This window comes from Saimiri boliviensis, chromosome 12 (assembly GCF_048565385.1).
Source record: "Saimiri boliviensis isolate mSaiBol1 chromosome 12, mSaiBol1.pri, whole genome shotgun sequence".
NCBI lineage: Eukaryota > Metazoa > Chordata > Mammalia > Primates > Cebidae > Saimiri > Saimiri boliviensis.
In genome coordinates, this window is record NC_133460.1 from 22,044,634 (window position 1) to 22,069,865 (window position 25,232).

At 53.0% G+C, this 25,232-nt stretch overlaps 1 protein-coding gene across 7 annotated transcripts in view; it reads left to right on the forward strand.

Moving 5' to 3' along the window:
• Positions 1 to 211: 211 nt before the first annotated feature.
• ITGAD (integrin subunit alpha D) overlaps positions 212 to 25,232 on the forward strand; it is a 36,755-nt gene continuing 11,734 nt past the window's right edge. Inside the window, exons 1-18 of one of the 7 annotated variants that reach the window (XM_039478170.2) lie at positions 212 to 329; positions 1,175 to 1,280; positions 4,868 to 4,971; positions 5,105 to 5,175; positions 5,283 to 5,397; positions 9,994 to 10,124; positions 12,563 to 12,708; positions 16,646 to 16,799; positions 16,897 to 17,047; positions 17,549 to 17,622; positions 19,572 to 19,701; positions 19,911 to 20,053; positions 20,234 to 20,374; positions 20,462 to 20,674; positions 22,045 to 22,175; positions 22,308 to 22,465; positions 23,758 to 23,912; positions 24,164 to 24,295. In XM_039478170.2, the coding sequence (XP_039334104.2) occupies positions 299 to 329; positions 1,175 to 1,280; positions 4,868 to 4,971; positions 5,105 to 5,175; positions 5,283 to 5,397; positions 9,994 to 10,124; positions 12,563 to 12,708; positions 16,646 to 16,799; positions 16,897 to 17,047; positions 17,549 to 17,622; positions 19,572 to 19,701; positions 19,911 to 20,053; positions 20,234 to 20,374; positions 20,462 to 20,674; positions 22,045 to 22,175; positions 22,308 to 22,465; positions 23,758 to 23,912; positions 24,164 to 24,295 (2,286 nt within the window). In that variant the 5' untranslated portion in view covers positions 212 to 298. Of the gene's footprint in view, positions 330 to 1,174; positions 1,281 to 4,867; positions 4,972 to 5,104; positions 5,176 to 5,282; positions 5,398 to 9,993; positions 10,125 to 10,152; positions 10,636 to 12,562; positions 12,709 to 16,645; positions 16,800 to 16,896; positions 17,048 to 17,548; positions 17,623 to 19,571; positions 19,702 to 19,910; positions 20,054 to 20,233; positions 20,375 to 20,461; positions 20,675 to 22,044; positions 22,176 to 22,307; positions 22,466 to 23,757; positions 23,913 to 24,163; positions 24,296 to 25,232 lie in introns of those variants that run through there. The other 6 variants (XM_074382051.1, XM_003930034.4, XM_074382052.1 and 3 more) reach the window with 6 other exon arrangements.

The window sequence follows — 25,232 nt, forward strand, 5'->3', positions numbered from 1 at the left end:
GCTACGGGGCTCCCTGGGTACCAACTGGTTCCCAAGGCTGGGGGAGGGTGGTCTTCTGGGAGAAGGAAGCCAGGTCTCTGCAGGTGGTGGAGGGGGCGTGGATGAGGGTTTTTCCCCAGGGTGTCATTGGCCTCTGCCCCCTCTTCTGTTCTCTGATTAACCAGAGCCTTCTTACCCACTGTGCCCCTCCTCCTGCCGTGTGGAGCCCTGAGTCATTATTTTAACTACCCCCTGGAGAGTGAGCACCGTCTGTGCTCTGTCCCCAGCGCTCCACTTCCCGTCGACACGCTGCTCAGGGATGACCTTCGGCGTCCTGCTCCTTCTGGGTGGTAAGTGGGGCCAGGAGGTTGGAGAGAAGCTTCGAGGGGTTCTGAGGGGTCTCCATCTGGGAGGGCAGGCTGGGGGCTGGTGGTCGGCTCTCACGACTCTCGTGAAGAGCTGAGACAGGGAGCCACCTCGTATGTGAGTGGCCTGGAGTCGGGAGAGTATGACCTACCTGAACAAAGAGGGGCTCAGGGTCTGTGCTCAGGTGGCGACTCAGCTGCCTCTCCAGCTGGCCATGTTGTCCCAGGCTTCCCTGCTCCTGTTCATGGGGTCCCTGATGTGGGTGAGAGAGGTCTCCCCAGCTTCCCCCTGGGAGTGGAAAGCCACAGAAGCCACCACGGAGGGGGAAAGGTTAGACATCACCTCTGTGGGCCTGCTTTTCTCCAAGTCCTGACTGCACATGGGGACGAGTCCCCCTGGTGAAAACTGCTTCACAGCCACATTCACGTGCCATCAAAACTCAGGCCTGGCCGGGCACAGTGGCTCATGCTTGTCATTCCAGCACTTTGGGAGGCTGAGATGGGCAGCTCACCTGAGGTCAGGAGTTCGAGACCAGCCTGGCCGACATGGTGAAACCCCATCTCTACTAAAAATACAAAAAAGAGCTGGGCGTGGTGGTGTGCACTGGTAACACCAGCTACTTGGGAGGCTGAGGCAGGAGAATCACTTGAACACAGGAGATGGAGATTTCAGGGAGCCGAGACTGCACCATTCCACTTCAGCTTGGGCAACAGAGTGAGACTCCATCTCAGAAAAAAAAAAAAAAAAGAAGAGGCTGAGAGGCCTGAGGGGTTGGGGCTTCCTTAACTCCCAACCCCATCCCACCCCGCCCCCATCAAATATTCCTCAGTCCTGGCTTCTTATCATGGATTCAACCTGGATGTGGAGGAGCCCACGATCTTCCAGGAGGACGCAGCCGGCTTTGGACAGAGCGTGGTGCAGTTTGGTGGATCTCGGTAGGCACCACTAACTGCCCCCACCCCCGCCACACACACGGAACCTCCACCGCATGGTGCGCTGGGGGTGGGTACACACAGGCTACCCCAGGGAGGTGTCCTGGAGGAAGGGCAGCAGGGGTGAGAAGTCTTTCCCTGGCTCCTTGGAGGCCCTGAATCACATATTATTGATCTCTAAAAATGAGTGGAAAGCAACACATTTTGCTGAGACGAGCGATAATACGAGTTAGGGGAAGTTAGAGAATTTTTCAGTTGCTGAAATCAGCAAATCGTGAGTTTCAAGCACTGCTTATGGAAGGAAGTCCAAAATTAAAGGTGATGTAAGAAATATGTAAAAGATGAGGTGCGGGGAAGTTGGAGGAAGTGAAGAGATCTTTCAATTTTTGAATTATGAAGAATCATCAATCCCAAGAAGGGCCACAAAACTCTAGGCGAGACCCCACCTCACCTCGGGAAGGAGGCCTTGAACCTGCCTGCTAGGGGGCCAGTGCAGTCACACGGGACCCACACTCACTACGTTTGGAGTTTAATATTCTGCCCTTGACCTCTTGAAATTCCTGATGATTTTTATTTTTAGTTTTACTCCAGCTCTGTTGCCCGGGCTGGAGTGCAGTGGTGCAATCATAGCTCACTGCAGCCTCAACCCAGACTCAAGTGATCCTCTCACCTCAGCCTCCTGAGCAGCTGGGACCACAGGTGCATGCCATCATGCCTGTTTTATTGTTGCTTTATTTTGTTTTACTCTTTATAGAGACGGGGTCTTGCTATGTTGTCTAGACTGGCTGAACTCCTGGGCTCATGCCATCCTCCTGCCTTGGCCTCCCAAAGTGCTGGGATCACAGGTGTGAGCCACTCTGCCTTGCCAATTCTTAATGATTTTACCTGTGCATTTGTGTTTCGTAAGTGAAGAATGATGGCAGGGCTGGGCACCATGGCTCATGCCTGGAAGTTCCTTGGGAGGCCGAGGCAGGCAGATCACCCGAGGCCAGGAGTGTGGCCAACACCATGAAACCCCATCTCTACTAAAAATACAGAACAAATTAGAAAGGTGTAGTGGCGGGCACCTGTAACCCCAGGTACTTGGGAGGCTGAGGCAGAAAAATTGCTTGAACCTGGGAGGTGGAGGTTGCAGTGAGCCGAGATTGCGCCACTGCACTCCAGCTTGGGTGAGAGTGAGACTCTGTCAAAAACAAACAAACAAACAAACAAAAAGAAAGAAAGATGCACTGAGGGTTTGGAGCCTCAGCTCAGCAGCAGCCCCACCTCCCACTGTCTCTTAGGAAAGGGTCTCAGCTGCTGGCTCTGCCACCCACGTGGGTGCAGTGACCGCTGCCACCTTCCACCCCTGGCATGATCTGGGTAAAGTCAGGGTTAGTTGTACTTACCCTGTGAGTACCCTGAGGGAGTGGGGACACTACACAGCAAACAAAAAAAAAAAACCAGGACAGGTTGAGGGAGAGAGCAGAAGAAAGGAAAGAGCCCCCCAACCCCAAGAGACCCCACATTTTTATTTTGAATCGGGACCCACAAATTATGAACCTGCCCCCGCTTCCAGGAGCTCACTGGGACATTCTCCTGTCCCAGAGAGCTCAAGTCACAATGTGACACAGGTGTCACCAAGGTCTAGGGGCACAGGCAGGGAGTGAGCAGACCCAGGAGCGCTCCATGGAGGAGGTAGTGTTGGCAGTGAGCCCCAGAGAACAGGAAGGCTTAGTTGGTCACAAGGAGGTACAAGAGATCACCGACCTCCAACCATACATCCCTCCCCCTTCCTCACATGGCCGGCAGTCTGGGGGCATGGAAGCAAGTGCCAGGCACCAGGCTTTTTTCTTTATTTGGAAATGTGGTCAACTGAAGAGCACAGATCTGAAAGACCCAACTTAATGAAAAATTACACCTGTGTGTGCCTGGGTGAGTACCACCTAGGTCAGCTGCTCCTATGTAAAATCCCACAGGCACAGGGCTGCCATGGGCTTCTTCTCATTACCTGGCAAACCCAGAGATCCCCTGGTCTGACTTCCATCACCATCAGCTTTTCAGGCTCCATTAAAAAACAGAATATATTGGCTGAGAGCTGTGGTTCATATCTACAAACCCAGCACTTTGGGAAGCCAAGACAGGAGGATTGCTTGAGGCCAAAAATTTAAGACCAGGCTGGCCAACATAGCAAGATCCTGTTTCTATAAAAACAAAAAAACAGCTGGGTGAGGTGGCGTGCATCTGTAGCCCCAGGTACTCAGGAGGCTGAGGCAGGAGGATTACTTGAGCCCAGGAGGTTGAGGTTGCCATGATCGTGCCACTGCATTCCAGCCTGGGTGACAAAGTGAGACCCTGGCTCTAATCGGACAGAAAAAGAGAATATAAAACTATTTATTGCTCACCATTCCCCAGTATTCAAATTACAGTAAACTAATATATCATTGGTAATGCTCTGGCCTGGTCTGGGGGGCCAGAGTCACCAAGGTCTGGGGGGCAAAGGCAGGGAGTGAGCAGACTCAGGAGGGTTCCATGGAAGAGGTGGTGCTGGAGTGAGTCCTAGAGGATAGGAAGGCTCAGTTGGTCACAGGGAGGGCTCCATGGAGGAGGTGATTACAAGGAGGAGATTACTATAAAGTCACTGTTTTTTCTGGCTTCTGTTCATTCATAACCCAATACTGAAAAGATGGAGCCAGCCTGTCAGTAATGGTGTGGGTAAATAAAAGCATGAGGTTGATAGCTTACACTAAGGGTTTGCTTGTCATTCATATCAGAGGGTCCCAAACTGCTGCCTCTCTAGCCAACGCTCAGGGTTTCATCACAAAGTCTTAGGCGTCCCCTGAACCACGGCACACAGACTATAGCTTTCTGTAAAGGAAGGGTCCTGTCGAAGGAGCCCCCGTAGGCCCATTTGTCAAAGCCTTGCTTGGCACATTAAAATACACCAGTATTTGTCTGTTTTTCTCACCTTGTTGGGGAGATTGTGGGTAGTGATAAACATTTCCAAAATTAAAAAATTTTTCCCACTCAGGCAGTTTTGCAAATAAACCATTGACTCTACCTAACTATAGATACAGCTATGAATCCTAGTGCACTACTTTAAATTGGTCAATTGAAATTGCTCATATAATATTTACATTGATCCAGTGAATCGACTATTTATTTTGAAGGCTCCTGTCTTCAGGAAATTGTTCCAATTAACTTGAGATGATCTATTTCTTGGGTAGCTCAAAGTAATGGCAACTCAGAAATGCAATGTACTTACCCATGATGGGGAAATGCCATTTTGGTCTTTAAATAGTTTTCTTTTTAAAGAAAAAAAAATTTTTCTAAACATAGATACACACACACACACACACAAAATTTTCTAAACATAAATACACACATACGTACGTATGCATGCTCAAAACCAAATAAACAAAACCCCAGCAGGGTCCCTGGGCATTTGTGGGTTACACCCGGGCCCTGATTTCTGAACATTCTGCCAAGCGGCCAGGAACTAGCCTCACAAAGTCTCACTTCCCCATGGAGGGGCACTTCCTTGCCCCCAAGTGCCCGCGGCTCCCACGCCTCCTGCAGCTGCAGTGACATGGCCGCGGTTGTGTCTCCAGACTCGTGGTGGGAGCCCCCCTGGAGGTGGTGGCGGCCAACCAGACGGGACGTCTGTATGACTGCGTGGCTGCCACCCGCATCTGCCAGCCCATCCAGCTGCCCAGTGAGTGACCAACCTGAGAACTGGGGCCCTCAACCCTCCTGAACCCAACTGTGCCCCCCCTTAGCTTCCAGGCTAGACCCTCCCCGCAAATGAGTGGGTGTGTGAGTGAGGTCCCGCGTGTCTGCTCTCGCAGTCTGTCCCATGGCCGTGAACATGTCCCTGGGTCTGACCCTGGCAGCCTCCACTGACCTCTCCTGGCTTCTGGTGAGTGAGTGCCTCCAGCCAGGGGAGGGTTGCGGGGGAGGAGGTCGGGGTTGGGGGTGAGGAGGAGTGGGTGCTGGGGGCTCCTGGCTCACAGGCTTCTGCTCCAGGCCTGTGGCCCGACCCTGCACAGAGCCTGTGAGGAGAACTTGTACTCAAAGGGTTCCTGCCTCCTGCTGGGCTCGCATTGGGAGATCATCCGGACAGTCCCCAGTGCCCTGCCAGGTAGGTCCCCGGCAGGCCGTGGTTCCTGCTGGAGCACGTGCTGGCACTGAGGGTGGGCAGGTGTGAGGCCTTTGTCTGGGCCCCTGTACCCTCCCTTGAGGGCTGAGTGTGGCTTGGAGAGAAGCTGGGAGGGAAGGGCCTCTCAGGCAGAAACCCTGCTGCTCCAGGTTAGAAGTTCTTCGTAGGGTTTTTTCTTTTCTTCTTTTTTTTTTTCCTTTTTATTTATTTATTTGTTTATTTATTTATTTTTTTGAGACGGAGTTTCGCTCTTGTGACCCAGGCTGGAGTGCAATGGCGCGATCTCGGCTCACCGCAACCTCCGCCTCCTGGGTTCAGGCAATTCTCCTGCCTCAGCCTCCTGAGTAGCTGGGATTACAGGCACGCGCCACCACGCCCAGCTAGTTTTCTGTATTTTTAGTAGAGACGGGGTTTCACCATGTTGACCAGGATGGTCTCGATCTCTCGACCTCGTGATCCACCCGCCTCGGCCTCCCAAAGTGCTGGGATTACAGGCTTGAGCCACCGCGCCCGGCTTTTTTTTCCTTTTTAAGACAGGGTCTCTGCTGGGTGTGGTGGCTCATGCCTGTAATCCCAGCACTTTAGAAGGCTGAGACGGGCAGATCACCTGATGTCAGGAGTTCAAAACCGGCCTGGCCAATGTGGTGAAACCCCTCTACTAAAAATACCAAAAAATTGAGCTGGATGTGGTGGCTTGCATCTGTAATCTCAGCCACTCGGAAGGCTGAGACAGGAGAATTGCTTGAACCTGGGAGGCGGAGGTTGCAGGGAGCCAAGATTGCAACGCTGCACTCCAGCCTGGGTGACAAGAGCAAAACTCCATCTCAAAAAAACCAAAAACCAAAAACCAAAAAACAGGGTGTCTGCCAGGCTGCTTGCACACCCTGATAATTTTTTTGAGACAGATTCTTGCTCTATCGCCCAGACTGGAGTGCAGTGGTGCAATCATAGCTCACTGCAGTTTCAAACTCCTGGGCTCAAGTGATGCTCCTCCCTCGGCCTCCTGAGTAGTTGGGACTATGGGTACATGCACCACACCTGGCTAATTTTTCTTTCTTTTTTTGTAGAGATGGGGGTCTTGCTATGTTGCCCAGGCTGGTCTTGAACTCCTGGGCTCAGTGGATCCTCTACCACAGCCTCTCAAAGTGTTGGGGATTACAGACATGAGTCCTTGTGCCTGGCCTGAGGGGTGGAAGTTCTGATGGAGGCAGAGAGGAGCCCCAGTGTGCAGGTTGTGGAGGGCACCAGTATCTTCCAGTTACCAACAGGTGCACGGCCGCTTCTTGAGTTTCAGAGGAAGGACCTTAGGGTAGTGAAGATGTGGTGAGGATAAATCCACGAGGGAGGTGTTTCTTCCGGATGGTTCACTGCTGAACTTCAAGGATTTATCAGACTAACTTTTATCTTTAAGGGGAGCCAACCGGGCTCCGGAAAAAGTGATTTGCAATGTTGTCAGTGCTCACGTCTTCCACAGAGAATGGGGCCTGAGGACATCACCGTGGCATCTCTCTGAGGGTCGGTCTGCCTCATGGTGGTGCCCAGGTTCATTTTCCACGGGTGCCAGGCTTCATTCCCTTAAAGCTTCATTTCCTCAAAGGCATTCAGTTTCCTCATTGGCAAAATGGAGCTCAATAATCAAGGGGTTATGAAGACGGAAGGGATTGAGGTGTATAAAGCACTTGGAACCCTGCCTGGCACATAGTATGCGCTAGCCCCTCTGACCCGTCTTCCAGCTGGGGACTGCGTGCTGGGACTGGGGGGAAGATACAGGCAAACTGCCTCATCTGCGGTGCTGGTGGGAATGCCAGGGGCTGCTCAGGGTGCTAACCGAGGGTACGGCTTGAGCTGGAGAGGCCATGATGCCAGGCATGCTGGGCCTTTAGACAAAGGTGGAGCAGCAGCAGAAACATCCCCAGAGCAAATGGTGAAGGTGGAGTCTATGGAGGGGTCTGAGGGAAGGGGGAGAGGGCATCCAGGGGTCCTGGGGGGACCACACCCAGCCTGAGATTTCTGTGAAGCCAGGTTAGGGAGGTGGCACTTAAAAACAAGGGGTAAATGTCTTCTCAGAGCCATCTCTGAAACTCATGAGGTGGGATGTCTGATGCAAATGGGACTGGAGCATAATCGTGGTGCAGGCAAGGTGGGTGTGGGTCCAAGTGGAAGGGACCAGGTCCACTGAGCATCACCTGTGTGCCAGGCAGTGCTGAGTGCCTGGTAGGCATCACCTTACTGCATCCTCACAACATCCTGGGTGGTGGGCAGGCCCATTTCCATTTTACAGAGGAGAAAACCAAGGTTCAGAGAGATGAGTTCCCATTGATAGCAAGAGGCAGAGCCCAGAGCTTGAGCCATCCTTGCCTGATTGGCAGAGTCATTTTTCAAAAGGACATGTCTAGGCTCCTGCTAGTGCAAGCCCAGGGGATACAATAAAAAGACCAAGAAACAGAAGAGACATTGTGAGAGGACTGCCACAGACCTGGCTTGAGAGAGGATGAGAGGGTGGTTTTTGGATGCAGCTGAAAAAATGGGCATCACTGCAAGACGTTGGCTGCCCAGACATGGGCAAAAAAGGGGAGCTCCTAGGGGATCTGCAGCCTGCTCTGTGGGTGATGAGATTTGCTGGTGGTTGAAGAAGCAGGAAGGGAAATGACCTTCTGTTTCTCCCCAGCACCCTAGAAGCACCAGGTGGTTGAACAGCTGGGGTCAGAGAGAGGAAAGAGGGAAGGCATTTTTTTTTCACAGTGGTGGGCAGCCCTGCGGTGTGGGCCTCACATCTTAATGCTCTGGTGGCCTGATCTCCCACCGCCCTGGGGGTAGCACAGGATGTGGCTGCTAGTGGAACCACCAAATGGGCCCTGAACATGGTCACATCCCCCACATGAGCCTGGGGACAGCATGAAGTGTCTTGCTTATTGATGTGCATATGGTATGTCCTCATGACTTCGGAGTGAGCTCCACGAGGGAAGGGGTGGCATCTCTTTTGAAGCCATGGTCTTAGGTGTGGTTTCCCCCAGACAGACTCTGAGGTCACTTGGGAATGTTCTTTTTTTTTTTTTTTTTTTTTTTTTGAGATGGAGTCTCACTCTGTGGCCCAGGCTGGAGTGCAGTGACATGATCCCAGCTCACTGCAACCTCCACCTCCTGAGTTCAAGTGATTCTCCTGACTCAGCCTCCTGAGTAGCTGGGATTATAGGCACGCACCACCATGCCCAGCTGCTTTTTTTGTATTTTTAGTAGAGATGGGGTTTCACCATGTTGGCCAGGCTGGTTTTGAACTCCTGACCGCAAATGATCTACCCTCCTCAGCCTCCCACAGTGCTAGGAATACAGATGTGAGCCACTGCGACTGGCTTGGAATGTTCCTGGGTGCCGCATCTGTGGCAGTGTGAAGGGTGGACGCAATACAATCATAATAGAAGCCCAAGGCCGATGCGGGGGCACTCACTTGCCATCCCAGCCCTTTGGGAAGCCACGGTAGGTAGATCATTAAAGCCCAGGAGTTTGAGACCAGCCTGGGCAACATGGCAAAACTCCATCTCTACAAAAAGACACAAAAATTAGCCAGGCAAGGCAGTGCATGCCTGTAGTCCCAGCTACACAGGAGGCTGAGGTGGGAGAACTGCCTGACCCTGGGGAGGTCGAGGCTGCACTGACCTGTGATCACACCAATACACTCCAGCCTGGGCGACAGTCAGAATCTGCCTCAAAAAAACAAGAAATGAAAAAACCAGAGGCTTCAGCCAATGCCTGGGGGGCTCAGCGTGCAGCTGGCCCTTCAGCCCAAACCAGTCATCAGAGAAAGGCTGCCTTCAGGTGCAGAAGGTGTGGCGTGGGCGACAGTTCCCCTCTGCCTAGTGCAATTCCTGGTAAGGGACTCAGCTGAGAGCCAACTCCACAGAGCTGGAAATGAGGGCCTCTGTCCTGAGGGGGGTTGGGGCGGAGTCTAAGGTGGATCCCTGGCCCTCTTCCCCCTCCCCTCAAGCCCGCCACCCTGCATCATCCCTACAGGCATATCCTACAGGCCTCCAAGGTACCTGGCACATGGTGAGGATGGTGCCAGCGGCTGACCCTGTCGGAGGGCCAGGCCTTGCCCCCAGCATCTATGTGCATATTGCTTTATCCTTGCAGTAATCCCACGTGGTAGCTACAGCTATTACCTTCATTTTACACACGGGGACCCTGAAATTTCACAGAAGTTAAGTAATGTGCCTGAATTTACCAGTCAGCACGTGGCTGAGCTGCGGTTTAGTGCAGGCGCACTGGCTCCAGAACACACACCCTGAACCACTTTGCTTGACATTCTCCCACAAAGCTTGTAGCACTCCTAACCGTGTTTCATGAATTATTTATTGATGAATGAGGAGCCCACCGGGGCCCTGCGTTCTCCTCCTGCTCTTTCCAGGCTATGTGAGAGGAAGGGAGCAGGGGGCTGGTGCGGCTGATCAGGGCCTCCTCCAAGGAGGGGTCGGAAACCAGGTTGGGACGCCAAGAACAGCCCCTGGGCTCTGTTGAGCAGGAGCTCCGGGAAGGGGCTGGACCCCTGCAGTGCGTCTCTGATTCCTCCTCATTCCCCTACAGACTGTCCACATCAAGAGATGGACATCGTCTTCCTGATTGACGGCTCTGGGAGCATTGATGAAAACGACTTTAACCAGATGAAGGGCTTTGTCCAAGCTGTAATGGACCAGTTTGAGGACACTGATACCCTGGTGAAGACGGGGCACTTGGGGCTGGGGGCTGAGGGGTGGGGGAGGCTGGCCTGAGGGAGGCATCCCAGGTAGGGGTGGAGGCAGGTCAGTGCAGCCACTTGGGATGCGGCTGGGCTGGAGGATGAAGCTGTGGTCCCAGCGCAGGTCTGACTTGAGCCCTGACCTAGGAGGCCCCCCATGGCATTTAATAGGTATCCAGAAACTACAGGAAATACAATGTTTCTGCCATTTAAAAACATTGAAAGGGTTTAAAAAATAATTTTGCTATGAAATTTGACTGACTGTAACTCAGCCAATTGATTGATGGTTTATTTTATTTTCCATGTAACTAATGATTTTTTATTATTTCCCAGTAACTAGCACCTATGTATATGCAAAAAAAACCCACCTTTTTTTTTTTTTTAAACAGGGTCTTGCTCTGTCATCCAGGCTGCAGTGCAGTGGTGCAATCATAGCTCGCCGCAGCCTAGACCTCCTCTGGCCTCAGCCTTCTGAGTAATGGAGACTACAGGTGCACGCCACCATGCCTGGTTAATTTTCAAATTTTTGTTTGTAGAGATGGAGTCTTGCTGTTGACCAACATGGTCTCCAACTCTTAGCCTCAAACAACCCTCCCACCTTGGCCTCCCAAAGTGCTGGGATAACAGGCATGAGCCACCATGCCTAGCCACAAATTCTAGGGAAGTGAAGAAATACATAAATCGATTTAAGGCATGATAAAAATTTTTAAAAGCTAAGGGTAGCAAATATTGTGGGGGGCAAAGTGATTCTTTGTAAACTGTGAAGGAAACATCATTTGGTTTCGATTTTCCAGTTTACATTTTGTATTTTTGGGCCAGTGAATTTTTTTTTTTTTTGAGATGGAGTTTTGCTCTTGTTACCCAGGCTGGAGTGCAATGGCGCGATCTCGGCTCCACCACCTGGGTTCAGGCAATTCTCCTGTCTCAGCCTCCTGAGTAGCTGGGATTACAGGCATGTGCCACCATGCCCAGCTAATTTTTTGTATTTTTTAGTAGAGACAGGGTTTCACCATGTTGACCAGGATGGTCTAGATCTCTTTTTTTTTTTTTTTTTTTTTGAGACGGAGTTTCGCTCTTGTTACCCAGGCTGGAGTGCAATGGCGCGATCTCGGCTCACTGCAACCTCCGCCTCCTGGGTTCAGGCAATTCTCCTGCCTCAGCCTCCTGAGTAGCTGGGATTATAGGCACGCGCCACCATGCCCAGCTGATTTTTTGTATTTTTAGTAGAGACGGGGTTTCACCATGTTGACCAGGTTGGTCTCGATCTCTCGACCTCGTGATCCACCCACCTCGGCCTCCCAAAGTTCTGGGATTACAGGCTTGAGCCACCGCGCCCGGCCAAAGGTTTTGTTTTGTTTTGTTTTGTTTTTTTGAGACAGAGTTTCGCTCTTGTTGCCCAGGCTGGGGTGCAATGGCGCGATCTCGGCTCACCGCAACCTCCGCCTCCTGGGTTCAGGCAATTCTCCTGCCTCGGCCTCCTGAGTAGCTGGGATTACAGGCATGCGCCATCATGCCCAGCTAATTTTTTGTATTTTTAGTAGAGACGGGGTTTCACCATGTTGACCAGGATGGTCTCGATCTCTTGACCTCGTGATCCACCCGCCTCGGCCTCCCAAAGTGCTGGGATTACAAGCTTGAGCCACAGCGCCTGGCCGTGAATTTTTTCTCTGGGTTTCAGTATATTATTTACAGGGCCTCAAAACACATGGGAAATGGTTTGTAAATCCAAAATAATTCCAAATAAAAAGTTTACTAACAATAAAACCAGTATGACTGGGCGTGGTGGCTAGCACATGTAATCCCAGCACTGCGTGAGGCTGAGGTGGAAAGATTGATTAAGGCCAGGAGTTCGAGACCATCCTGGGCAACACAGACCTTGTCTCCACTGAAAAAAAAAAAAAAAAAAAAAAAAAGCCAGGCATGGTGGCATGTGCCTCTAGTTCCAGCTACTTGGGAGGCTGAGGCAAGAGGATCACTTGAGGCCAGGAGTTTGAGACCAGCCTGGACAACGTAATAAGACCCTGTCTGCACAAAAAAAATAAAATAAAATAAAATAAAAGCTGGGCGCAGTGTCTCACACCTGTAATCCCAGCACTTTTGAAGGCTGAGGTAGGCAGATTACGAGGTCAAGCGTTCAAGACCAGCCTGACCAACATGGAGAAACCCCGTCTGTACTAAAAATACAAAATTAGCCGGGCGTGGCAGTGCACACCTGTAATCCCAGCTACTCGGGATGCTGAGGCAGGAGAATTGCTTGAACCCAGGAGATGGAGGTTGCAGTGAGCCAAGATCATGCCATTGCACTCCAGCCTGGGTGACAAGAGCGAAACTCTGTCTCAAAACAAAAAAATTAAAAATTAAAATTAAACCAATAGTAACAGCCACTGAGTCCTGGGCCCTCCCCTCTGGCCTTTGCAGTTCTCACTGATGCAGTACTCAAACCTCCTGAAGATCCACTTCACCTTCACGCAATTCCGGACCAGCCCGAGCCCGCAGAGCCTGGTAGATCCCATCGTCCAACTGAAAGGCCTGACATTCACGGCCACGGGCATCCTGAAAGTGGTGTAAGCACCCCCAACCCTGGCCTGCTGATGTGGCTGCCACCCCTGCTTCCTAACCATGGGTCAGCACAGCTCTTCTCAGAGGTTGAGGGAGGCTGGGGAAAGGGGCTAGCAAACATGTCGGGGCTGTAGGGAGAATCTCCCCGTCGGGTGCTCCTGGCTGCTCACTGCCGGTCTCCCTGATATAAGACTAGGCTTTTCTGCGTTATGCCTCTGCTTTGCTGGTTCTGTGGAGGCTGGACCCCAGGACCCCCCCTTCCTGCTCCCCCACCCCCTACAGGAGCCAGAGGCCCAGGCTTTGTCTCAGATACAGCAGGCTTCCATGCTGGCTCCCTGAGAGCTACTCTGGGTGTAACTCTGGGGGTTACACCCTGGTCAACATGGTGAAACCCCTGGGAGCGACAGGCTCTAAGTCTCAGGGACTCTCAGATGAGGATACGCTTACAGTTTAGGATTGAGACCATGTGTGTAGGGTACTCACCTCAGCAGGAAGTGTCAGATAAATGCCTGAGATTTTATCAGAGAATGGAGCAGTCAGGGACTCAGGAATTGTCGCCCAGGGTCTTCCTGGTGCCTTTCTCCCCACTCAGTTCCTGCCCTGCTTCCCTCACCCCTGCGCTGCCAGGTGCTCACCCACGCCTGTCCTGCCTCTACGCCTAAAACAATGTAGGAGGTGGGGTTCCCGAGAAGGGCATGTGGTTCTGTGGGAAGCTGCTGGGCTGAAGGTCTGGATCCTTGGCTTCCTGCACACACCCCTGGGAGCGTGCTAGGATTCGGCTTAAGCATTAGATGGTCCTGCCAAACTCACCCTGTTTATTTCCGGGAGGCTCTTCTGCCTTGAATGATGGCCCCTTGTAACTCAGCAAGGAGGAAGGCCTCTGTCTGTCCTGTAAGTTTAAAGTCACACAGGAGTGTCCCCTTCTGGAGTCTCCACCTCACCCCTCACAGTTCTTCCGGTGTTGGGGCCTGGAGAAAAAAATGAATGAGGCAGGGGTGACCGAGTGGATCTCACCAACTCCAGTCCTGCGCCCAAGCCCGGAGTACAGGGAATTTCCCAGCAGCCTCCGCTCCCCAGAGCCACGCCCATCTCAGGGCTGGACCCCGCCAAGGATCAGACCTCCCTGACCTTCATCTGTCCTTCCTCCCTTCCTCCCTTTGCCCCTCTGCTTCCTCCCTTCTTTCCTTCCTCCCTCCCTCCCTCCCTTCCTTCTTTCCTTCCTTCCTTCCTCTTAGCCAAGGATTGGACCTTCCTAACCCTGGTCCTTCCCTCCCTCCCTTCCTTCACCCCTCTCCTTCCTTCCTTTCTTCCTTCCTTTCTTCCTTCCCTCCCTCCTTCCTTCTTTCTTTCTTTCTTTCCCCACTTTTCTCCCTTCCTTCTTTCTCTTTTTTTTTTTTTTTTGAGATGGAATCTCACTCTGTCACCGAGAGTGGAGTGCAATGGCGCAATCTCGGCTCACCGCAACCTCTGCCAATCAGTTCAAGCAATTCTTCTGCCTCAGCCTCCCGATTATGTGAAACTACAGTCCTACACCACCGCACCTGGCTAATTTTTGTATTTTTAGTAGAGACAGGGTTTTACCGTGTTAGCCAGGTTGGTCTCGAACTCCTGACCTCAGGTAATCTGTTTGCCTCAGCCTCCCAAATACTGGGATTACAAGCATGAGTCACTGTACCCGGCCTCTTTCTTCTCTTTCTTTCTTTCTTTCTTTTTTTTTTTTTTAAATAAGTTTGATTACAAAAAAGCAAAAACAAAGCAAAACCCAAATGGCAATAGCAGTAAGAAAACTTTAAAAAATATATTATATTACCCTCAGTCCCTCTAGTCAACCACCCTACAGTATTTTAGCAACATCAAGGGATACCTACAAGTGAATCGATCAGTAAATCTCAGTGGCATAGTACAGTGCTACTGCCATCCTCATCTTTATTCCGGCTTCTTTTGTATGGTCACATTCGGGGCAGAAACTATTTTCACCTTGTTTGGGGTTTTTTCCCCTCATCTACGTCCACAATTGTTTGTTTGTTTGTTTGTTTGAGACGGGTCTCACTCTGTCACCCAGGCTGGAGGGCAGCAGCACGATCATGGCTCACTGTAGCCTCCCACTCTGGGGCTCAACAATCCTCCCACCTCGGGACCATGGGTGCATGCCACCACATCTGGCTAATTTTTCAAAACAGTTTTTGTAGAGATGGGGTCTTGCTTTGTTGCCCAGGCTGGTCTTCAACTTCAAGCCTCAAAAGATCCTCCTGCCTCGGCCTCCCATACTGCTTGAAACAGCTGTGTGTTTTTCTGCTAATAGGCTAGGTCATGACTGGCTAGACCCTTCCCCGGTGTCAGGTATTTGGGTTGTTTCCATTTGGAACCTGTGTGTATTTGCTCTGAGTTTATAGAGTTACATGAGCAGATATTTATTTATTTATTTACTTTTGAGATGGAGTCTCGCTCTGTCGCCCAGGCTGGAGTGCAGTGGCACGATCTCGGCTCACTGCAACCTCTGCCTGCTGGGTTCAAGCGATTCTCCTGCCTCAGCCTCCTGAGGAGCTGGGATTACAGGGGCACGCCACCCTGCCTGGCTAATTTTTGTTCTTTTAGTAGAGACGGGGTTTCATCATGTTGGTCAGGCTGGTCTCGAACTCCTGAGCTCAGGATCCATCCGCTTCGGCCTCTCAAAGTGCTCAGATTACAGGCGTGAGCCACTGCCCCCGGCTGATAGTTACATTTTTAATTGTTTGTTGCAGCTGCCATCTAATTAGTGTAAAAGCTTGGCTGTGTTTAAGCCTGGGGATAACCGACACTACTGGTTTCAGTTATCTACTGTTGCCTAACACACCATCCCCAAGTCAAGTGGATTAAGCAGCAATGCTTCATAATTTTTCTTGGTCCTGGGGCTCAGCTGGGCGGATCTCCTGCTGTTCTTGCAGAGCGTCCCTCATGTGACTGTGGTCCGGTGTTGAGCCGGCACATGGAGAGCTTCATTCCTGTGTCTGGTGCCTGGGCAGGATGGGCTGGAAGGCAGGCTCGGTGGGGACGGCTGGGCCTTTTACACCAGGTGACCTTCCTCCATGCAGCCACTCCATGGGTGCCTCCAACAGGGTAGCCGGACTCTTCTCATTGTGGCTCAGGGCCCCCAAAAGTGCAAAAGCAAAAGAAACCAAGGCTTCTGAGACCTGTAACTGGCATGATGCCACTTCCACTGCATGCTACTGATGAGGGTGGGACTCAGCCAGGCCAGGTCCAGTGTCGGGGGGAACCAGGTGTGATCCACTGGGGTCCGTCTTTAGAGACAGCTGCAGCGCCATTATTATCCTCATCGTCCACGGAGAGAGGCAGAGGCCGGGAGAGGTTAAGTCCCATACCCCAAGTGTGTCTGACTCCAAAGCCCCTGCTCTGAATCACACTGACTCCGGAGAAGAGAGTTCAGCTGTGGATAGAATTTTAGAAACAAAGAATGTGACTTCCTTCATTATTGATCTGACTAATTACGGTTTGCGTGGTTTTCAAAAACCCGGGCACAGTGGCTCACACCTGTAATCCCAGCACTTTGGAGGCTGAGGCGGGTGGATCACTTGAGGTCAGGAGTTTGAGACCAGCTTGGCCAACATGGTAAAACCCCATCTCTACACTAAAAATACAAAAATTAGTCAGTGTGAGGGCAGGTGCCTGTAACCGCATCTACTCAGGAAGCTGAGGCCAGAGAATGCCTTGAACCCAGGAGGCGGACAGTGAGCTGAGATCACACCACTGCGCTCCAAAGCCTGGGCAACAGAGTGAGACTCCATCTCAAAAAAACCCCCAAATGACCAAAATCGATTCCTTAACATGCCTGATAGAGTATGAGGGCATCAGGACACCCCAGCCTTTCAGATGAGAGCGCAGCAAGTGATGTCTTCCAGAATCAATCACATCTCAGTAGAATCATCTCCCTCTCTTCCCCGACAGGACACAGCTATTTCATCATGAGAACGGGGCCCGCAAAAGTGCCAAGAAGATCCTCATTGTCATCACAGATGGGCAGAAGTACAAAGATCCCCTGGAATACAGTGACGTCATCCCCCAGGCGGAGGAAGCTGGCATCATCCGCTACGCCATCGGGGTGCGCCTCCTCCTCACCCTGGCCCCAGGCTCAGCCTGCACCTCCAGCAGGCACAGCGCTGCTGGGCTCCCCCTCCTCAGCTGCCTCTCTGCTGCAGGTGGGAAATGCCTTCCAGAAACCCACCGCCAGGGAGGAGCTGAACACCATCGGCTCAGCCCCTCCGCAGGACCATGTGTTCAAGGTAGACAACTTCGCAGCCCTTGGAAGCATCCAGAAGCAGCTGCAGGAGAAGATCTTTGCAGTCGAGGGTAAATGGGAGCAAGGGTGCGCCTGGGAGCCAAGGGGTCCCCACCCAATTGTTCCGAGTCTTTTTTATTTTTTGATGGAGTCTCACTCTGTCCCCAGGCTGGAGGGCAATGGTGTGATCACGTCTCACGGCAACCTCTGCCTCCTCTGTTCAAGTAATTTTCCTGCTTCAGCCTCCCAAGTAGCTGGGATTACAGGCATGTGCCACCATGGCTGGCTAATTTTTGTATTTTTTAGTAGGGGCAGGGGTTTGCCCTGTTGGCCAGGCTGGTATCGAACTCCTGATCTCAGGTGATCCAGCGCCCTCGGCCAAAGTGCTGGGATTACAAGCGTGAGCCATCACTCCCTGCCTGTCCCTCGCAGTCTTGATGGGCCATTCCTGTTCACAGCTCACTCAAATTTGCTCTCCGGAACCCAAGCTCCAGATCATGTTCTCCTCCCTGTGTTCTGAGTCCTCATGGTCTCATGGCTTCTGGGAACCTCGCTGAACTGTTTTCCCACAGGAACCCAGTCCAGGGCAAGCAGCTCCTTCCAACACGAGATGTCCCAAGAAGGCTTCAGTGCAGCCCTCACAATGGTGGGTAGAGCCTGCCCTCAATCCACAGCTCTTGGACACTGACTCTGCTCCCGCCCTCGGCTGGGGACTGGGAGCCAGATATAAATAAGAGCAGACCCTGTCCTCAAGTTCACCCCCTTGCCAAGGAGAGGCCCCCACACTGTGTGTTAGGGGCCAGAAGCACAGCAGGGAGGAGGGTGCCTGGGGTGCTCTCAGGGATCACGTATTCTAGTGGAGGAGACAGTAAGCATGAGCCCCTCAGATGGTGCTAGGCATGGGGGTAGAGAGATGGCCAGAGGAGGCTCAGAGATGGAAAAGGCCGCCTCTAGAGGAATCAGGGGAGACTGCTCTGGGCACCGGACAAAGCAATTGCCAGGGTCCTCAGTGTGAGAGAGCCAGGGCAGCCTGGAAGGAGAGGGCTGGAGGCTGAGAAGGACCAGGTGAAATTAAAGACGTGGTTTGGAAGTGTGAGTGTGTTCAGAGGATCCAGATGGGGCCCGGCGCTGTGGCTCATGCCTGTAATCCCAGCAATTTGGGAAGCTGAGAAGGGTGGATCACTTGAGGTCAGGAGTTCAAGACTAGCCTGGCCAACATGGCGAAATCCCATCTCTACTAAAAAAAAACCAACCAAACAAACAAAAAACAACAACAACCAAAAAAACATAGTCAGGTCTGGTGGCGTGTGTCTGAAATCCCAGCTACTTGGCAGGCCCAGGTGGGAGAACCGCTTGAACCTGGAAGGCAGAGGTTGCAGTGAGCCGAGATCATGCCACTGCGCTCCAGCCTAGGTGACAAAACAAGACTGTCTCAGGATCCAGATGGGTTTGCTTCAGAGGAATTTGAAGGTGTCTAAGGAGTGGTGAAATGAAACAAGATTGGTCAAGAAGAATTGATACTGAAGATAGGTCACACGTACTTGGGGGTTCATTATACATTTATTTCTATTTCTGTATGTGTTCTAAATTATCCATATCAAAAGTTCAAAAAAGCAATAAACAAAGTACACCCAGGAGGAAATGCCTGTGGACCCCTGAAGGAGCTGAGGAAGCCCTCACAGAGGAGGCGACATCGAGGTTGACTTCCCGCCAGGCATAGTGACTCACACCTGTAATACCAGCACTGTGGGAGGCTGACGTGGGAGGGTCACTTGAGGCCAGGAGTCTGAGACCAGCCTGGGAAACATAGTGAGACTCTCTCTCTACAAAAAATTTTTAAAAATTTGCCAGGTGGCTGGGCGCGGTGGCTCACGCCTGTAATCCTAGCACTTTGGGAGGCCGAGGTGGGTGGATCACCCAAGGTCAGGGGTTCAAGACCAGCCTGGCCATCATGGTGAAACCCCATCTTAAAAAAAAAAAAAAATTAGCCAGGTGTGGTGGCATGTGCCTATGGTCTCACCTACTCAGAAGGCTGAGATGGGGGGATTACATGAGTCTAGGAGTTCAAGACTGCAGTGAACTACGATCATGCCACTGCACCACAGACCTGCGTGACAGAGCAACAGCCTGTCTTAAAAAAAAAAATGAAGTTGACTCTTCCAGAGAGGGAAGATGAGTAGAGTCCCAGAGGAGGAGAAGGGAAGGGAGGTGTCCAGGCCAAAGGCTTGATGTGCTTTGGAACAGAGCGAGGCTCCATGGGTTTGACAGGGAAGGGTCCTAGATGCCACCATAAGGCCTTGGTGATGGTTTTCCAGAGGGGGTGGCTGCATATTTGAGTTTGAGGAAGCCTAGGACTGGGGACAGGAGACAGGGGAAGTGGTGAGCACAGCGAGGGGCAGACAGGGCAGTGAGTGAGGGGGACCGGGCTGGTGGAGCAGTGGCCGTGGGGACAGGCAGAGGCCCAGAGGCTGCTGGTGAGGGCTGGGAAGATGAAGGAAAACCGGGATGGTGAGAGGCACCGGCGCAGGCCTATCTCCGGGACACGCTGTCTTCCTGCTCTGGCCTCTGCTCAGCCCCGGAATCTTTTCCTCTCAGGATGGCCCCGTCCTGGGGGCTGTGGGGAGCTTCAGCTGGTCTGGAGGTGCCTTCCTGTACCCCCCAAATGTGAACCCCACCTTCATCAACATGTCTCAGGAGAATGTGGACATGAGGGATTCTTACCTGGGTGAGAAATGGCCAGGGGCTGGGGACAGGTGGGAGATGCGCTGCCCAGGGTGGGGTCCAGGGTTCTGGGAGGGGGATGGGGGCTGTGCTGCCCGGGGTGGGGTCCAGGGTTCTGGGGAGGAGGGGTGAGGGCTGCGTTGCCCAGGGTGGTGATCCAGGGTTCTGGGGAGGGGGGATGAGGGCCTTTGTGCTGAGGCCTGGACCTCTCAGGTTACTCCACCCAGCTGGCCCTGTGGAAGGGGGTACAGAGCCTGGTCCTGGGGGCCCCCCGTTACCAGCACACCGGGAAGGCTGTCATCTTCACCCAGGTGTCCAGGCAATGGAGGATGAAGGCTGAAGTCACGGGGACCCAGGTTGGGCGTGGTGGGAGCCAGGGGCGAAGATGAGGGTGTGAGCGGTGACCTGGGCAGAGGAGAGGAGGGAGGGGCTTTGGGGGCCTTTGGGGAGGTCCTGGTACCTGGGGAGAGGCGGGACCTGGCCCTCAGGGCTGCCTCTGGCAGGGCAGGCAGCTCGACCCAGCCTCTGTCTTCCAGGTCGGCTCCTACTTTGGGGCCTCCCTCTGCTCCGTGGACATGGACAGCGATGGCAGCACCGATCTGATCCTCATCGGGGCCCCCCATTACTACGAGCAGACCCGAGGGGGCCAGGTGTCTGTGTGCCCCTTGCCCAGGGGGGTGAGTGGCCTATGGGACCTGGGCTGGGTGGGGTCTGGTGTGGGTGAAGGGGTCGCCTGGGTTGGGCCTGACACTGCTTGTGTTCAGCAGAGCATGTGGTGGCAGTGTGATGCTGTTCTCCGAGGGGAGCAGGGCCACCCCTGGGGCCGCTTTGGGGCAGCCCTGACAGTGCTGGGGGACGTGAATGGGGACAAGCTGACAGATGTGGCCATCGGGGCCCCGGGAGAGCAGGAGAACCTGGGTGCTGTCTACCTGTTTTCCGGAGCCTCGGGATCCAGCATCAGCCCCTCTCACAGCCAGGTGAGGCCCCCCATCCCCTCCCCACGTCTTCAGCCACTTCTAGTCCCAGCTCCTTCCCGTGTCATGAGTTCACTGAAGGCAGCCTCCTGTGTCTGTCACCATTCCCTTCCTTGTTTTAGTGATTCATCAGCTAATCACAAATCATCTCTTTTCTCTCCTTTGTTCAAGAAAGCCTTCCATCTGTGTGGGCAGTTTAATGGTTAGGAGAACAGGTTTTGAGGTCAGAGGCCAGTTCAAATCCCTGGCCTGGCCAGCCATCCTGAGCTGTGTGACCTACCACAGGTGACTGACAGTCTCTGTCAGCCTTAGTTTCTTTCTGTAAAACCCAGAAATGATAAAACCAACTCCTTAGGCTTCTTGTAGAAATAACAGTGAGAGTGCTAAGGCACCCAGCCCCGCCCTCACTGAATAGTCACGAGTGATCTAACCAGTGCCAAATGCATGAATCTGTTACACGCCTACTGTTACGCTCTTATTTCATCACCAACCTGCACCCTCATGACGGGCTGGACCCAAAGAACTCCCTTCTCTGTTTAGGGGTCCCGAGGTCCTTACCCCATTTGCTTTCTCTCTCTCTCTTTTTTTTTTTTTTTTTTTTTGAGACAGAGTCTCACTCTGTTGGCCAGGCTGGAGTGCAGTGGTGAAATCTTGGCTCATTGCAACCTCTGCCTCCTGGGTTCAAGCAATTCTCCTGCCTCAGTCTCCCAAGTAGCTGGGATTACAGGCACCTGCCACCATGCCTGACTAATTTGTATATTTTTAGGAGAGAAGGGGTTTCACCATATTGGCCAGGCTGGTCTCGAACTCCTTACCTCAGGTAATCTGCCCGCCTCGGCCTCCCAAAGCGCTGGGATTACAGGTGTGAGCCACCCCACCTGGCCGTATTTGCTTTCAATTTCTACCCCCTTATCTCTCCTTCCCAAGTTCTATCTTCAGATCCTCTTTCACCACAATCTCTTTTCCAAATCTCTCTTCTCAAACCTTTCCCATCGCCTCCCTTTGACTTCCGCCTCTCTTCTCTCTCTCTGGCCAGCAGATCGCTGGAAAGATGAGGAAACAGAGGCACAGAAAGATTGAGTCCTTGTCCCCGGCCTCGTAGCTCGTAGATGGAGGAGTCAGAATTGGAACTAGAGACTGACTGAATGACACTCGGGTCACCACAGTACCCTTCCAATCTCCACTCCGACATCTCTTTCTTAGCAACCATCTCCCCACCCCTATCTCCTTTTTTCAGGCTCTTCTTGGTGACATCTGTTCACAGCTCACCCCTTCTGTCCTTCGCCCACGGCCCTACCTCCATATTCCCCTTACTTACGTCCAAGTGCTTCCCCAGCCTTCCAGCCTGATTCACCCTTTTCTCTTCTGGCCAGCGGATCACGGGCTCCCAGCTGTCCCCCAGGCTGCGGTATTTCGGGCAGGCGCTGAGCGGGGGTCAGGACCTCACCCAGGATGGACTGGTGGACCTGGCGGTGGGGGCCCGGGGCCAGGTGCTCCTGCTCAGGTAGTAACTCCCCAACTTCCTGCCCTTGCCCACTGTGTCCGATTTACTGGTGCTGCCCACCCCCCCCGCAGCCTCGTTCTCCTCCCAGAAGCCAGTGTCCTGTCCTCCCCGCTGCCCTTGCCTGCCCCTCAGGAGTCTGCCGGTGCTAAAAGTAGGGGTGGCCATGAGATTCAGCCCCGTGGAGGTGGCCAAGGCTGTGTACCGGTGCTGGGAAGAGAGGCCCAGCACGCTGGAAGCTGGGGACGCCAACGTCTGTCTCACCATCCACAAAAGCACATTCGACCAGCTAGGTGTGTTTCCCTAGCCTATCGCCCAGTCTGTCACCCTAGGCTATCCCAACAGTCTATCACCTATTTATTATCTATCATTTATCTGTCTGCCCCTCATTCTGCTGGAGCCCCAATGCCATCCTGAGACGGGATGGGCCCAGAAATCCAATCTCACCTCCACATCCACTCACCGCCTGTGCCAGAAACCTGGCTCATTCTCTTCCCTCCTCCTCACACCCGGGCCTGTGGGTCCATCTCCAGGACTGACCTAAAGTCCAACCAGTTCTCTCCTGGGCCCCAGCCACTGCCTCCCCCCGGCCCCCAATTCTCTCCCACCAACACCAGAGTCATGACACGAAGCAGTTCCCACAGCTACTCTTGCACCCTCCCACCCACTTTCCACAGAGGAACTAGAGTCGGCTGGTCCTAAAATGCAAATCTGGGCTCCTCACTCCCCTGCGTAACTCCCCCTTGCATTTACAAAGACCCCAGTCCTTCCCTCTGATCCCCTCTGACTTGGCCTGCTGTCCTCTCTGGCCTCATGGCATGCCACTCCCCTCACTAGGCGCGCTTTTCATAAATGTGCCAGCCCTGCTCTCCTTTCTGGTCTTAGGCCCTGTTCTCATGCTCCCGGAGGGTCTCCCCGCTCCTCACCTGGCTCCTGTTCATCCTCCGGATGGCTGCTTAGCCATGGTCCATCCAGGAGGCAGCCTGGCCAGGTCCAGCGAGTGTGCCGTCCTTAGAACCACAGGAGAGCCTCCGCTCGCACGGATCACGCTGTGACATCACTGCCCATGTGCTTGGCTTCTTTCTTAGATTGTGAGGTTCATGAGAGCAGGGGCCATATCTAGCTAGCTAGGTAACCTACCATCTATCTACCAAATCTATCATATCTCTACTATCATCTATCTATCTAATCCATCGTCTATCTACCAATCTATCACCTATCATCTATCATTTATCCATCACCTATCTAATCTATCATCTACCAATCTATCACCTATTATCTGTCATCTATCTATCTAATCTATCACCCATCCAATCTATCTACCAAATCTATCATCTATCTAATCTGTCACCTATGTAACCTCTCCTCTATTTATCTATTATCCATCCATCCACCATCCATCCACCCATCCATCCATCCATCATCTATCTATCCACCTATCTTCTCCGCATGTATCCCCAGCATGTGGTACCGTTCACGGCCCGTAGAACTGTCCGGCAAAGATGTATTGCATGAACAAATAAATCAAAACAGAGCATTCTGGGTTATTCCTGCCTTTTCATTTTCCACTTCTCCTGCACTTCAGGTGACATCCAAAGCTCCATCGGGTATGAGCTGGCACTGGACCCAGGTCGTCTGACTTCTCGCGCCATTTTCAGTGAGACCAAGAACCGAACTTTGACTCGAAGAAAAACCGTGGGACTGGGGGTTCACTGTGAAACCCTGAAGCTGCTTTTGCCAGTGAGGACTTTGGGTTCTGGGAAAGGGGAGGGAGGAGGATCCCAAAGCTGGCCTGGAGCAGCCTGATTCTCCGCTGAGTGAGGTGGGAAGGTTTAGGATGGTGGGGCTGGAGAGAGGAAAGTTGCAGCAGGTGGACCTGGCTCCATGGCTTGGCTGGGCACTGTCAGGGCAGAGGGAGTGGATGCAGGGGAGGAGGCCTTGTGGTGGAGCGTGGAGACGGCAGGGGGTTCTTGAAGCCTGTTCTCCCTCAGGATTGCGTGGAGGATATAGTGAGCCCCATCATTCTGCGCCTCAACTTCTCCCTGCTGAGAGAGCCCCTCCCCTCCTCCAAGAACCTTCGCCCCGTGCTGGCCGCGGGCTCACAAGACCTCTTCACTGCTTCTGTGAGTCTTCTGATGAAGCCCCAGGATGTGCTGACCTCATTGTCTCCATGTGCTTACGAACCCGCTGTAGCTCCCAATCACCCACGAACCACATCCATCCAGAGACCTGGCTCCAGCCTCTCCCCTCCTCCTCACACCCAGGCCTGGGGGTTCTGACTCGAGGACTGGCCTGAAGTCTAGCCAGTTCTCTTCCTGGCCCCAGCTGCTGCCTTTCCTCTGTCCTCGAGTTCTCTCCCAGAGTCGTGAGATGAAGTGGTTCCCATATCTATTCTTGCACCCTCCCACCCATTTTCCACAGAGGAGCTAGAGTCAGTTGGTCTAAAATGCACATCTGCGCTCTTCACTCCCCTGCGTAACCTCCCTTGCATTTACAAAGACCTCAGTCCTTCCTTCTGATGCCCTCTCTGACTTGGCCTCCTGGCCTCTCTGGCTTCATGGAATCCCACCCCCCATCACTAGACACACTTTCATAAATGCACCAGCCTCGGTCTCCCTTCTGGTCTTAGGACCTGTTCCCACCTCCACCCACGTCCCCAGGCCCTGCACACATCCCAGGCGGTTCCCACTTTTCCCCAGCACAGACTCGTTCATTCCCAGATCCCTCCCAAGTTTTCTCATTCCCACCTCTGTGCCTTTGTCCCTGTTTCGCTTCTCATTTGGAAAACACTGCCTTCTGCCTTCCCTGCCCCTCTGTCCTCTGAAGCTCCAGCCTCACCTCCCTCTTTTCTGAAGACCACACTCAGCAGCTGCCGCCCCTTCCCTGGTCCCTGTTAAACCAAGGTGGTGCCACAGCAGATGCCACACGGCTGTTATCATGACCATCTGCATCTACTTTTGAGGCTGTCTTGGAACTGCAGTTTCCTTGAGCACAGGAACCATGGGGAATTCCTGTCATTTCCACCTTCCCCCAGCCCCCACCCAACCCAGCACCTGCCCA